The sequence below is a fragment of the Hyaena hyaena genome, unplaced genomic scaffold (assembly GCF_003009895.1).
Source record: "Hyaena hyaena isolate Hyena2069 unplaced genomic scaffold, ASM300989v1 scaffold_1176, whole genome shotgun sequence".
In the NCBI taxonomy this organism is placed as follows: domain Eukaryota; kingdom Metazoa; phylum Chordata; class Mammalia; order Carnivora; family Hyaenidae; genus Hyaena; species Hyaena hyaena.
In genome coordinates, this window is record NW_024081810.1 from 87,161 (window position 1) to 102,987 (window position 15,827).

General features: G+C 41.7%; 1 protein-coding gene across 4 annotated transcripts in view; it reads right to left on the reverse strand.

Annotated features, from left to right (window-relative positions):
* Window positions 1-15,564, reverse strand: part of IL20RB (interleukin 20 receptor subunit beta) — a 32,941-nt gene extending 17,377 nt beyond the window's left edge. For 3 of the 4 annotated variants that reach the window (XM_039222700.1, XM_039222698.1, XM_039222699.1), the window contains exons 1-3: window positions 15,369-15,564; window positions 2,902-3,028; window positions 1,135-1,325 (exon numbers count right to left, since the gene is read on the reverse strand). In XM_039222700.1, coding sequence (XP_039078631.1) covers window positions 1,135-1,325; window positions 2,902-3,028; window positions 15,369-15,441 — 391 coding nt within the window. In that variant the 5' untranslated portion in view covers window positions 15,442-15,564. The remainder of the gene's footprint in view (window positions 1-1,134; window positions 1,326-2,901; window positions 3,029-15,368) is intronic. The other variant, XM_039222701.1, reaches the window with a different exon arrangement.
* Window positions 15,565-15,827: the final 263 nt, after the last annotated feature.

The following is a 15,827-nucleotide window of genomic DNA, read 5'->3' on the forward strand; positions in this document are numbered from 1 at the left end:
CAGGCTCCCAGGAGCTGGAGAGAGGTGGTGCTGGGTGCTGCCTGAGCACTGCACCCTCCACTGTCCCTCAGTCTCTGCCAGTGCCTCATACTGGGATCCCACTGCTCCCACTGTATCTGCTCTCAGTGCCTGGGAAAGAGGCCTGGTCAGAGAAGCCCACATTTTGCCCCAAAATTCCTATTGATATCCCATTCTGGGGGTCTCACTTCTGCCCCCACCTCTTCCCTCCTCTGCTCTCTGGCTCTCAACTCTGGGCATCCCTGGGGCAATAATAATAACACTTACCAATAGCTGAGTGCTATGATAGGACAGCACTGTCCTGAACACTTACACATTATACCTTATGTGTATAAGGTATACACATAACTATATGTGTATATGTTACACATATATGTGTATATGTGTTATATGTTATGTGTATACCTTATGGTCCCCACAACTACCCAGCAAGGCAAACTATTACTCTTCTTATGGGCGAGGAGGCAGGAGCCCAGCTATCAAGTGGCTGAGCTAGGATTTGAATCATACTGCTCTGCTCTAGAGGGCCAACTTCCCTTCAAATCTGTCTTCACTTTCTTCATCCCTTCCACCTTGGGCTCCCTGATGTTCTGATTTCTACCCAATCCCTTCCATGTTACCCACCACCTTCAGACCCTGACAGAGACAGTAGGAATGACTTCCAAAGTCTCTTTCAGAATGAGAGGGCATGGGGGAAGCAGTTGGCAATTTTTTATTAATAATTTATTAGTTTGTTTGTTTATTTTAGCAGTTGGCAATTTTGTAAATGGACCAGTTAGGGGGCATCTGGATGGCTCAGTTGGTTAAGCATCCGACTCTTGATGTCATCTCAGGTCATGATGGAGCCCTGCATCGGTCTCTGAGCTATCAGCTTGGGATTCTCTCTCTCCCTCTCTCTTTGCCCTTTCCCCACCCACAGATGCACACCCACACACTCTCTCTCTCTCTCAAAATAAATAAACATTTACAATAAATAAATAAACAAACAAACAAACAAACAGGACTGTTTGTATTCAAGGCCAATTGATGCTCACAAGAATCCTGAAACTCTCAGTGAATTTGATTCCCCAAGGAGGGGCCAATAGGGATGAGGGAGTAAGAAGAGAAGTGCCTTACTTGAATTTCGATTAAAGGGATGCTTCAGGGTGCTCCAGGCTGAGGTCTCTGAGCTCTGGGTGGCCCTCACACGGAGACTGTACGGTACAGTGGCAGTGATGTCATCAGTGATGTCACACTCAGGACTTTTGGTGGGTGAGCACCAGCTGCTGGGGATCCAGATGTGGCTCATATACAGGCTCTCATACTCTCTGGCCAAGGAGAAAAGGGCATAGTGTCACACCAGCCCCTTTTACCTAGGCTCAGTGACAGGTGCAAGTAACTGCCTCATTCACTTACTTTTTATGATCAGCAAAAGAAGCATTTGTTCCATACTCCAGTTCCTCCACCCCCCTCCCTCATCAACCATCCATTCCTTCTTACTTCTTTTATCATTGGTATAAACCCCATCTGTCCTGGCCTTTCCATCTCCATAGCACCCCCTCAATCTCAGCTACTGTCATCCCTGGCCTTGCTGTGATCTCCTGACTAATCTTCCAGTGTCCACTTCTGGTGTTCTTTAAACTATTAATCACTCAGCAGATCATGACATTTCTCTTCTTAGTGGCTTCCAAAGCACTTAGAACAGAATCCAAACTCTTCCCTGGGACCTGCAAGACTCTCTGGCCTTCTCTGCCCCTAAACGTGATGTTCCTTCTATACTGGCCTCCTTGCCATTCCTCCCATGCTGAGCTCTTGTTATCTTAGGACCTGGACTACCTGTTCACTGTGTCTCAAATGCTCCATCCCTGTTGTTCACAATGGTTGGCTCCTCCTGTCCTTCAGATACCGGCTTAAACATCGTCTCCTCAGAAGGACCCTCCCTGACCACCTAATAAAAAGGATCCTCAGAGTCTCTCTATTGCCTCAGCCTTTTAGCTTCCTCCTCACAGTGAATACTACCGAAACTACCTAGAGCAGTGCTGCCGGATAGAACATGTTCCATATCAGTGTTGTTCAATATGGTAGTCACAAGCCACATGTGGCTATTAAGAACTTGCAATGTGATTAGTATGACTGAAAAATAGATGTTTTAATTCAATGTAATTGTAATTAATTTAAATTTAAATAGAGATGTGTGTTTAGTGCTACCATATTGGACAGCATAGACCTAGTGTATTTCTTTCTTTACCTGTTTACTGTCTCCTCTTCTAAATGGAAGCTCCCTATAACTAGAAATCTTGTCATCTGTACCCCTGAGCCTAGAGCAATGTCTACACACATAGGTGTTCAGTGTGTATTTTCTGTTAATGAAACCTATTGAGAGGCTTCTGTTACCCTGTCCCTACTCAACAGTTCTCAGAGCCTGGGCACCTGGAGAAGAGTACAGCTTGCTTGGCCCCAGGTCCTGCTGATCTTTAGGATCATGATTTGTTTTGGCTCCTACAGGCAAGCTCATAGTCAGGAAAACCGAGGCCTCCCCTTACCTCCAAAGGATCTGTGACTCTAATGATTTATCCACCTCAAGTCAAAGTCAGACTCATTTCTTAAGATTTTCTTTAGCATTGGACAGTTGGCTCACTGTTGGAAAGAAGCTCTACCACAATGTAGTATTATACACACTTATACACACTTATATTCCCAGAGAGCTCACTGTCAAATACACAGCACAATTTCCCTTGCTTCTTCAACTGTGGCCATGCAGACAGAGGAGGCAGATCATGGAAAATAATCTAACCCTGAGATCACAAAGCCTCCTTCAGCTCTGGCATGAAAACCGTATCTCCAGGAATCAACTACTCTTTAAGAAACAAAAATTTAAAACAAAACAAATCAAATCAAACTCACCCCTGGTACTCGACAAAATAGTGTATTAGTTCTCCAGGCACAAACACTGGGCTCCACATCAAGAGATGCTTCATGTTGGTTGAGTGTACAGAGAGGTTCTGGGGGGCAGGCAGGACAGCCACTCCATCTGGGATTGAGGCAGTTAGACAGGCTGACATGGAGCTCATATCAGGGGAATGTCACAGCTTCAAATTAGTTTCTAATGAAAGGCCTCACATTTTAATGAACCAGAAACAATCCTAATTTCATCATACTTGGGTTAATGCTAAATTGTTCTATCATCATTGTAATTCTGTCTTTGGTGATAAACGGCATATTCCCATTAATAATAACGGTGGCTGATATTTTTGAGCACGTACCATGTTCTATCTGGGCCATGTGTTACATTGTTACATGATTATCTCTTCTAATCCTCACAATCATACTGTGAGATAAGGACCATCAGTTTCTCCACTATATAAGTGAGAAAACTAAAGCACATTATTTACAACTCTAGGTCAGACCCACCTAGATGCAGGCCTTGACTCTGCCACTGACCATGTGACTAAACCCATGAGGCTCCTGCCACTTTCTCATTATGTCCTTCCCCTGCTACTGCCAACCTCAGGTGCCAAAGCACATCCCTTCACATCCCCCAAAAGTAAAATAGGGCATCAGCTGCCTGCTGTGAAGTGCAGGCTCAGGTTTGCTGTGGAAGGAGTGGAAGGAGTCTGATCCAGAAGGGCACCGAGCCAGATCAGACCGCAGGGCCCTGAGGCAACTGGGACACGAGCATCTGCTCACACAGGGGTGTGGTGTGGCGAGGGTGTGCACACAGAGTGTGGGTCTACGGTTTTCACACAGAATCAAAGAGACCTCTGACACTGAAGCTGCACCCCAATGGAGGCGGACAGTCCTGGGGCTCACCCCTGCTTGCAGCCCAGGATGCAGTCTGGATCTTCAGCCGCAGTCCTGCTCCTCTCACTTTGACACTCTTCTCTGTTAGTCCCCAACACCTGTCTCCCTATGCTGTTACAACCGCAGTGATAACATCAGGAGCACATGGGGCCCTCACTGGGGGCCTTTTCATCTCTGTGCCTATGTCCAGATTGGCGTCTGTGGTTCATTATCAAGCCCTGTGACCTGAGGGGATGGGGGACTGCTGGGGACATCTTGCCTGATGCCCTTTCTTCTCTAATATAGGACCCCGGTGATACACCTCCATCTTACTCTCTGCATCCACAGCTTGCCCTGCAAGGAAACACCTGGGGTACCCACAGGAAGGCCTCTTACCCTCCCCACTCAATTTTGCAGTTGCCCAGAGATGAAAAGGAAAAGAGGCAGCTGCAGTGGAGTGGCACAGGAGGGCGGTACATGGTCCTCTCTGACATCCTTCCTCTGCTAACGTATTCAAAATATTTCTCTAGTCAGATATATGGGTATCACATAGCTATGTAAATAGACAGCTATAAATCATAACTTTAAGACTCTCAAAAATAAAATCTCCAGGCCCAGATGGTTTCCCTGGAGAACATTACCAAATATATATATATTTTTTAATTAACACCAAATTTATACAACCTCTTCCCAAAAAATAGAAGAATTTTCCAACTTATTTTATGAAGCCAGTATTACCCTGAAACCAAAATCAAAGATAGTATATATTTAAAAAACAAAACCAAACTCCAACAGAACAATATATTTCTTGAACAAAATACAAGCAATCCCAACTCAATAATGTATTAAAAAGATTACACACCATGATGAAGTGGAATTTATTCCAGGTATGTAAGGCTAGTTCAACATTTGAAAATCAATTAATGTAATCCACCATATCAAAAAGCTAAAAAAGAAAAATCTTAGAATCACATCAACTGACACAGAAAAAGTACTTATAAGATCTAACATTCATAATTTAAAAAAGAAAACATCTCTCTTCAAGTTAAGAACAGCAGGGAGTTACCTCAATTTGATAAAGACCATCTACAAAAAAACCTACCCTTAGTATCTTACTTAATGGTGAAAAACTTGAATGTTTTCTCCCTAAAATCAAGAACAAGGCAAGGATGTTCATTCTCACCACTTTTATTCAACACCGTACTGAAGGTTCTAGCAACTGTCATAAGTCAAACAAAAGAAGTAAAAGGCATTACAGATTGGAAAGGAAGTAATAAAACTCTCCCTGTTTGCAGGTGACATGATAGGTTGTATAGAAAATCCCATGGAATCAGGGTGTCTGACTGGCTCAGTCAGTAGAGCATGTGACTCTTGATCTCAGGGTTGTGAGGGTGAGCCCCACATTGGGTGTAGAGAATACTTTGAAAATATAAAGGGGCGCCTGGGTGGCTCAATTGGTTAGGCGTCCGACTTTGGCTTAGGTGATGATCTTGCAGTTCGTGGCTTCAAGCCCCACGCTGGGCTCTGTGCTGATATTGTGGTGCCTATTTGGGATTCTCTCTCTCTCTCTCTCTCTCTCTTTCTCTGTCACTCCCCCACTTGCACACACTCTCTCTCTATCAAAATAAATAAACTTGAAAAAAATTAAAAATAAAATAAAATCTTAAATAAAAAGAAAATCCCAAAGAATCTGCAAAAAAAGCCCTCTTAAGGGGCGCCTGGGTGGCTTAGTCGGTTAAGCGTCCGACTTTCGCTTAGGTCATGATCTCACGGTTCGTGGGTTCGAGCCCTGCGTCGGGCTGTGTGCTGACTGCCAGCTCAGAGCCTGGAGCCTATTTCAGAGTCTGTGTCTCCCTCTCTCCCTGACCCTTCCCTTGTTAAGGTTTTTTTCTCTTCCCAAAAAAAAAAAAAAAAAAAAAAAAAAAAAAAAGAATCATAGACGGAATGTAAAATGTAAAACTCTAAAACTTTTAAGAAAAAACAAAGAAGATTTTCAGGTCTAGGCAAAGAGTTCTTATTCTTGACACCAAAAGCTAGATTCATAAAAGAAAAAATTTATAATTGAGCATCATCAAAATTAAAATCTTTTTTTTTAGTTTATTGACTAATTTTGAGAGAGAGCAAGAACGAGAAGGAGAGAGGCAGAGAGAGGGGGACAGAGGATTCAAAGCAGGCTCTGTGGTGACAGCATAGAGCTCAATGCAGGGCATGAACTCACAAACCATGAGATCATGACTTGAGCTAAAGTCAGACACTTAACTGACCGAGTCACTCAGGTGCCCCTAAATTAAAATCTTTTGCTCTGCAAAAGAACCTATCAAGAGAAGGAGAAGACAAGCTACAGTATGGGAGAAACCATTTGCAAACTACTTATCTTACAAAGGACTCATATCTAGAACATATAAAGAACTAATAAAACTCAACAGTAGAAAAGCAAACAGTAAATAGAAAATGGGCAAAAGACATGAAGAGACATGTCACTGAAGAGAACGTACAGATGGAAAATATGTACATGAACAGATGTTCAACATCATTAGCTATTAGGAAAATGCAAGTTAAAATCACAATTGAAATAGCAACACACAGCTATCGGAATGGCAAAAAAAAAAAAAAAAGACAAAGCAAATCCTGGGGAGGTTGCAGAGAAAATGGATCACTCATACATTGCTGGTGGTAATGTAAATGGTATTTGCCATTCTGGAAAATACATTAGCAGTTTCTTATAAAACTAAACTTGTCATTATTATACAGCCCAGCAATTGCACTCTTGGGCATTTATCCCAAAGAAATGAAAACTTCTATACAAAAGATCTACACAGGAATGTCCATAGACAAACTGGAATCAGCCCATGTGCCCTTCAAGAGTTGAATGGTTAAATAAATTATAGAGTATCTATCCATGGAATACTAAAAGGAAACAATTAATGACACACAAAACAACTTAGGGAATCTCCAGGGAACTTTGCTGAATTAAAAAAGCCAGTCTCAAAAAGATACATAGAGTATGATTCTATTTGTATAACATTTTGAAATTATAAAATTTTAGAAATGGAGAAGAGATTCGTGGTTGCCAGAGGTTAGAAACAGTAGGGAAGGGAGGGTGGTAACAGGAAGGTGGGTATAGTTATAAAAAGGCAACAGAAGGTATCATTGTGAAGTTTGAACTCTTCAGTATGCTGACCATTGTCGTAAATACACAAACGTATACACATACTTGTGCACACACATATAAACAAATGGGTACAAGTAAAACTGGGGAAATCAGAACAAGATAGGATTGTATCGGTGAGGTCAATATCCTGGTTGTGATATTACACTATCGTTTTGCAAAATACCACCAGGGGAAACTGGGGTCCTTGTATTCTTTTTTTTTTTTTAAGTTTATTTATTTGTTTTGAAAGAGAGAAAGAACACGTGCATGTATGCCCATGTGAGTGGGGGAGGGGCAGAGATAGAGTGAGAGAGAGAATCCAAAGCAGGCCCCCAGTTGTCAGTGTAGAGCCCAACGTGGGGCTCCATCTCACGACTTTGAGATCATGACCTTAAGCCAAAATCAAGAGTCTGACACTCAACTGACTGAGCTACCCAGATGCCCCAATCCCTGTATTATTTCTTAAAACTGTATGTGAATCTAGAATTTCCTCAACAAAATTTCAATTAAAAAATACAACCAGGGGTACCTGGGTGGCTCAATCGGTTAAGTGTCCGACTTCAGTTCAGGTCATGATCTCGTGGTTCATGAGTTGGAGCCCTGAATCAGCCTCTGTGCTGACAGCTCAGAGCCTGGAGCCTGCTTCAGATTCCGTGTCTCCCTCTGACTCTGCCCCTCCCCTCACTCACACTCTCTCTCTCAAAATAAAATAAAGACATAAAAAAAAAACCCCACAACCATAATATCATCACATGTTAATAGTATTAACTCTGATTATCTGAATGACAGGATATACTCTGAAAGATCATGATGGGAAGGGGCGCCTGGGTGACTCAGTCATTTAAGCCTCCAACCTCAGCTCAGGTCATGATCTCACAGTTCATGGGTTTGAGCCCCACATTGGACTCTGTGCTGACAGCTCAGAACCTGGAGCCTGCTTCAGATTCTGTATCTCCCTCTTTCTCTGCCCCTCCCTTGCCCATGCTCTGTCTTTCTCAAAAATAAAATAAACATTAAAAAGGAAGTTTAAAAGATCATGATTGGATAAACTCAAAATGAGACGCACCAAGGAAAATGTGAAGTTCTACAATTAGGTCCAGTCAGTTAAATCAGTGAGGGAGACCTTTTAGGGAGGGTGTCCAGATGATTAGGTCACTCAAGGATTTAAGCAACACACTCAGAGGTTTAATTACTGGGTATGTCTTTCTTCACAAGAAGGCACCTGGGCAGGAAAACAGCAAGAGATGTCCCAACTTTTAGGTGGTTCCATTATGTTAATGCAATAATTTGTACTTGTGTGACTCTCTTCTACTTGTAAAGTTCCATACCTGACTCCATTATGGGCAAAATACTCAGTCTTGTTCCTGTATCAAAGTGAAAATTGCTGCTTCTTTCTGAGCCCTACAGGCAACATCATTAATATCCTTATGCTACTTGTATAATATATTCCAAATATCATCTTTGTTTAGCCCGTGTTTATGCAACACATATACATTGGGTGTGAGATGGAAAAACAGTAATGCCCATGAACGACTGATGCCACGCAACATAATAGAGTTACGTAGAAAGTATCATGGCTCCTCCGCATGAGGAATGATTCCTTTTCTGCTAGGACGCTAACTAGGAAATAGGAAATGACTCTATGAGATGGGAACTCAAGCCAAAAGTGATTCTTTCCACCTTCAAAGGGATAAAAAAAATCCTCTCCAACTGTTACAGAATGTTGTCTTGAGAACACAGTTAAGGGGAGGGGAAAAATAAACCTTTGTTATCCACACAGCATTTTTTTGGTAAGAAGTGTCATCAATCATGTGTATTGAAGTCAAGTCTCTGAAGAAATCAGTTAATAAAGGTTCTACCTGATGTAAATGTACAAGTGCAAAAACAGAGAATACAGTTTACCCTTAAACAACAAGGGATTGAACTATGCAGGTCCACTTACACACAGATCTTTTTTGATAAATACAGTACAGTACTGTAAATGCATTTTCTTGTCCTTGTGATTTTCTTAGCTTACTTTATCATAAGAATGTTGTAGATAATACATGTATTATATAAAACATGTGTTAATCAACTATTTATGTTATTGGTAAGGCTTCTGGTCATTAGTAGCCTATTAGCAGTTAAGTTTTGGAGAGTCAGAAGTTATATGTGGATTTTCTATTGCACCAGGATTGGCATGTTGTTCAAGGCTCAACTGTATAGTCAAGGGGAAAGGGGAGAGTAAACTCAGAAGTAAGGACAGGACAGACAAATTAGCCACATTGAGGAGAGTGAAAAATCTGAAATAATTCTATCTTAAGCCACACTGGATAGGGTGGAGAGAGGTGCTGGAACCCTCTGTATAATCTTTTGATTCCTTCTAAATATTTGTACTTTTGTTTTTATAGAGAAATGTATTGTTCTCATTCTAGCAGTCTCGACTCAAGTATCTGAAGAAGGACCACCGGGTGGAGCCTCTGGTGTTTCCAATAGAGTTGAGACAGGTGACCATGACTATTAAGATTCAGCGTGGGCAACACTAAGCAACATTTTTTGCACAGAGTTTCATTCACAATGTTGATCTCTCTCTCCTGCAGTCTATTAAGTGCTCTATTGCTGTTGTAACAAATTACCACAAATTTAGCATCTTATAACAACACACCCTTTTTTCATTACAGTTCTATAGGTCAGAAGTCTTACACAGGACTCACTGGGCCTATGAGTAGGCAGAACTACATTCCTTCTAGAAGCTCCAGGGGAGAATCTATTTCTTTGCCCTTTCAGCTTCTAGAGGCTGCCTACATTCCTGCTCATGGCCCCCTTCTTCCATCTTCAAAGCCACCAATGGCTGACTGATTATATTTCATGCTTCAAATTTCTCCTGCCTTCCCATCTCTCTCTCACTGCATCCAGAAAATGTTCTCAGTTTTTCAGGACTCATGTATTATTAGATTGGGCCCTCCCTGATAATCCAGGATAATCCCCCAGTCTCAAGATCCCATAATATTAATCACACCTTTAAAATTCCTTATTCCATGGAAAGTAACATATCACAGATTCCAGGGATTAGAGCATGTATATCTTTGGAAGACCATTTTTCTGCTTATGACATGGAGCTTGCAGTGTAGAGGATATTGGCACTATAAACTGACGCCATGCTCTAAAATTCCTCCCTCCAATACAGTTAATTATTTTAAGAAAATTACTTTGTAAGTGACCAGAAGAACAGGCTAAGGCTGAGCTGGGACATGGCTGCTGGCATCATTTGCTGCTGGAGTAACTGGTGCCTACGTCCCAGCTTCAAAGGGTACACAAACAAATTCATGCCTCAGGAAAGTGACAGATTACTTCATAGTCTTAAAGTATGGTCTTTGGATCAGCAGCATCACATTACCCAGAAGCTCATTAGAAATGCAGACTCTCAGGCTACAACCTACATCCTACTAAACCCGAATCTGCATTTTAACAAGTTTCCCAGGTAATTCATGCGCACATTAAAGTTTGAGAAACGTGGGTCTAGAGGCTATTCTCAACCTTGGCTGCCCCATTAGAATCATGAGGCAGATGGTTTGGTTTGGTTTCTTTAAGTTTTGTTTTAAAATGATTTCAGACTCAGAGAAGAGTTGCAAAATATAGTACAGAGAGCTCCCATATGCCCTCTATTTCAGCCGTGCATATGTACATAAGCATGGTACAATTATGAAAATCAAGATATTAACATAGATACAATATCATTAATTAAGCTTCAGGTTCTATTTAAACATCATCAGTTTTTCCCCCTAATGTTCTTTCTTTTTTTCTCAGGAACCAATCCAGAATCCCATATTTAGTTACCACATATCTAATTAATCTCCTCCAGTCTGTTCTCAGTCTTTGTCTTTATAACATTACCTTTTTTTAAAGAGGACTACTCAGTTGTTTTGTAGAAAATTCCTCAGTTTGATTTTGTCTGATGCTTTCCCATAATTTGACTGAGGTACTACATTTTTGGCATGTATTGACAGGGAGTACATGAGGCTAGTATGTCTTATTCCTGGTGATGTTTGGCATCTCTAATGTAAAAACTACGATTTCCCTCTTTATAATTAATAAATAACTTAGGGGAGATACTTTGACACTATGAATATTCTGCTTCTCCTCAAACTTTCATCCATTAATTTTAGCACTTACTAGTGGCTACCATTTGCAACAATTACGGCTGTGATGTTCCAATTAACAGTGATTTTCCATTTATTACTTAGAATTTTGTAAGGAAGAGCTGTTCCTTCTCCACTATTTATTCATTCCTTTGTTCAACTATTTATATTAGTGTGGACTCATGAATATTTATTTTATCCTATTGTTACTTACTTTGGTACCCAAATTATTCCAGCTTTGGCCACTGGGAGCTCTTTCAAATTGGTTCCTGTGTCCTTTTGACTTACTCCCACTCCTCACTCTCTTTTTTTCATGTTATTTTTATTAACAGAATTTTTATTTTTGGAATTATTTTAGATTTACAGAAAAAAACTGCAGACAGTACACAGAGTCTCTATATATCTTCACCCAGCTCCCGCCAATACTAACACCTTGCATAACCATTATATATTTGTCAAAACTAAGAAGCCAACATTGGTGCATTGCTACTAAATAAACTCCACACTTATTTGAATTTTGCCTGTTTTTCCACCAATGTTCTTTTTTCAATCCAGGATTCAATCAAGGATACTCATTTCATTTAGGCCTCCATCCTTTTTCGGAGCACTTTCTTACCACAAATACTCCAGACTTGTATTTTCTTTGCCCAGTCCTGGAACAAACCACTTCTCTCAGGAGCTCCACCCAGGGAGTTTTGAAACATCCCAATGGCCAGAAAGCACCATAGATTAATTAAGTCAGACTCTCTGGCTGCGAAACCCAGCATTTGTAGTTTTAAGAGCTCCCCAGATGATTGCAATGATTGCAATGTGCATTTGAGACTTAGTGCCACTAATCCAGACCTTACCTCCAGTTGCCAAATAGTAGTTGAAGCTATAATGGTAAATTCCCAAATGCCAAAGACTTAAATACATTTCCCAGGAGGCTCTTAGTTTCCCTAAAGGCAAGGGACTCCAATTTGTCATCTATAATCAGCACCTTGCCCAGAACCCAGCACATAGTAGGTACCAGAAATGTCAAATGAGGAAAAGTAAGTGAAGCAAGCTTGGCTCCCTTCATGAAATTAGCTTCAGCCTGACTTCCTTTTTCCTAATCTCCTATGTTGCATTTGACCTTTTGGCTGCTAAATGAAGGCTGCCCACCGCAAAGCCCTTGGGCAAACTTTCCAGGCAGAAATCCTTGTTCCTCCTCCCTAGAATGATGCCACGCTGGTTTCGTCCCACTGGGTCTGCTGTCAACTCCCCTCTTTTGGGTTCCTTTCTGCCACTTTCACCTCCAACAGCCATTATGGAAAATGCTCAGAAAAGGTATTTCTTTTTGTTTCTTTATTCCCTTTACTTTGTCCTCCCTTTTCCTGGTCTGCTTCAGTGTCTCAGCAGCTTCTGCAGAGGAGTACAAAGGGCACAGGCTATGGAATCAGCCAAACCAGAGGCAAATTCCAGTTCTCCCACTTACTAGATGCATTAACTTGGGCAAATTATGGAACCTCTTTGAATCTGTTTCCTAGTATGTAAAATGGGGATAAAGCCACCTACCTTACAAGATTGATGTGAGAAGTCAAGAGAACATTTTTGCTAATCTGGAGCACAGTGTGTGCTCAAAAATGGCCAGTGTGATTATTATTATTGTTATTATTATTATTGTTGTTGCTGTTGGTGGTAGTAGTAGCAGTGGCAGTAGTAGCGAAAATAGTAGTAGTGGCAGTAGGAGGATAGTGGTGGTGGTGGTGGTGGTAGTGACAGTAGTAGTAGTGGGAATGGTGGTGGTGGTGGTGGTGGTGGTGGTGGTGGTGGTGGCGGTGGTGGCAGTGGCAGAAGGAGGGGGAGGAATGTGAATAGACTGAGCTAAACCCCTGGCATGTGCCTGTGCAGATAAACCAGTGACCCCTGGAAAGACCAGCAATTACCTCTACCTCATTATAATATGAAAATCTCCACCGGAGGAGGACCACACGCTTCATTTATGTAACATAGACTATATGGATAGGCATGTTTCCTTAAGGTGCATGTGTGACAAGGCTTCCCTATCTAAACAGTCAGCCTAACCCTAAATAAAAGGAACCCATTCACCCTTGGGGAGTTACTGCTTTTGAAGCCATTCCCTACGATCTCCTTATTTGCTGCAAATACAAGTTTTCTTTGTGCAAAAAATGAAGCTGGTGCAGTTTCTGACTCCTCAAGAAGCGAACTCACAAGGGTTCGGTTACATAACTATGTATGGTGATGGATGTTAACTAGATTTGTTATGGTACAAGTACCAAATCATTACGCTGTATACCTGAAAATAATATAATGTTATCTGTCAATATACCTCAATAAAGGAAAAAGAACCTAGAAGAAAAATGCTGAGCTTTCCCCTTCTCATTTGACCTTCCTGTCTTCTCCCTCTGGCTTAGTGGGGGCATGTTTTCCTGGCAACTTGTTCCACCAACTGATCAACCAGCTAACTAACCAATTAACCAACAGGTTTACCCTATGCTAGGAGCTAGCATAGGTGAGGACACCAGAAAAGATGCCCAGCACCCTCCTACACTGCTGGTGGGAATGCAGACTGGTGCAGCCCCTCTGGAAAACAGTGTGGAGGTTCCTCAGGAAACTAACAATAGAACTCCCTATGACCCAACAATAGCACTGGTAGGAATTTACCCAAGGGATATAGAAATGCTGAGGCATAGGAGCACATGGACCCCAATGTTTATAGCAGCACTCTCCACAATAGCCAAAACATGGAAAGAGCCTAAGTGTCCATCAGCGGACGAATGGATCAAGAAGATGTGGTTTATCTATACGATGGAATACTTCTGGCCATGTGTAGCAACATGGATGGACCTTGAGGGGGTTATGCTGAGCGAAATAAGTCAGGCAGAGAAGGACAAATACCATATGTTTGCACGTATAGGAGGATTAGGAGGAACTTGACAGAGGACCATGGGGGAGAAGAGGGGAGAAATGGTGGGGGAAAGGGAGAGAGGCAAACCATGAGAGACTCCTGAATGCTGAGAACAAACTGAGGACTCATGGGTGTGGGGAGGAAGGGGGGAGATGGGCATGGAGGAGGGCACTTGTGGGGATGAGCACTGAGTGTTATATGGAAACCAACTTGCAATAAACTATTTGTAAAAAAAGAAAAGAAAAGAAAAGAAAAGATGCCCAGGCATTTCCCTCAGGTCAATGCAATTAACAGAAGTAGCCCCCCTAAGTAGAGTATGTGGGGTCAAGGGTCAAAGGGGAGAGAGGTCCAGTAAGAGTCTGAAGGAAGAGCGGCCCATCCAGAATGATGATAGGAGGTTGGGCTGGAGATGGGGCTTCTGGTGGGAACCATCATAAAAGCCAGGAGGAGATGAGGGTGTTACATGTCAATGTGAAGACAGCAGCTGCCTGTCGTTTGTATTTGTTGTCAAGGAATAGTGAGAAATAGACTTGAGGCCTGAATATGCTGGGTCATGAAACAAACAGCAGATTTGAACACCATGTGCTGAGCAATTGGGACACCATAAATATGATGTTAAAGCCAATTCTAAACATTTGCAATCACTTTAGCACTAATGTGTTGCCTGATTTAAACTAAAACAATTAGTTCTCAGTGTTAAAAAAAAAAAAAAAGAAAAGAAAAAGACAGTACTCAAGGCTCCTACCAACAGTGCAAAGTTCCCAGTACCTTGGAGCATTAAACATGAAGAAACATCAAAGACTAAAGAGCTTCAATTTTGGAACAATAAAGCATGTAGGTACAAGCAGCCAGGGGTGGAGCAGAGAAAATTGTGTAAACTGACTGGTAGGGAAAATACTCCAAACCAAGTTTGTTCAAATGCTATGGAATATCTAACTGCTACTTTCTCTGCAGTGATCAGGAGAGAAATCCAATTTTTATAAGTCTTATACCCAATATCAAGGTTGCAAATTAAGCCTTTTTATTCATGTGTATTTTGTTAGAATCTTTATTTTACTTTAACATGTCCTTCCAATTAACATCTCCAAAGCACACAAAGACTGAGATAACCATGTTGTGCCTTGTAAAACCAGATGAGATAAATAATAAAATGCATGGAGCTCTGCTAACCTTTAAAACTGTTTGTTTTGATACTTTATTTTTTTAGATTGTTCTGTGACCATTAGGAAAGAGATTTCCAAACAGAACGCTGGCTTTTGCTTTGTGATATGGGATGAAGATTTAGGCGGTAAGAAACCTTTTTATAGAAACAGACAGACATAGGATGTTCTATGCATATATTACAACTCCAAACTCTGCTGAAGTTATTTTTCCACCTTCTTAACCTACATTTGAATCCCAAGCTATTGGCCATATCCTAATTCGTACTTACCAAGGAGCAAACATGGAATCAAGGCGTAGAAAAACCACATGGTAAGACGTGTCAAAATTTCTTCTAGAACCATAGAGTGGGTCTGTATTTGGCCGACTCAGCTTGACCTGGACCACTGTTTCCTTCCAGAATGAAGCATTCTGTCCATCTCAGCCATCCTTGCTTCAGAGTATAGATGTTGGAGCTGAGGTCTGAGTTGCTGTGAAGCCTGAATTGTTCTAGGAAGAGGAGCCAGCCCAGACAGCTCAGAAGGGGCGGGCTGTGCAGCACCGTCCTTTCTGTCCAAACCCATATATTGCATCAGAGGGAGTGGTCTAGGAGAGCTCCAAAGATAACTCTGAGGAGCTTGAAAATCTGCCAGAACCTGCCTCGGAGAGATACCTGACCACAGGCTCTGTCTTGGGGGACCCTAGGAGTCCCTAGAGGCCCCCTTGGTGGTAAGCAAGCAAGATTATTTTA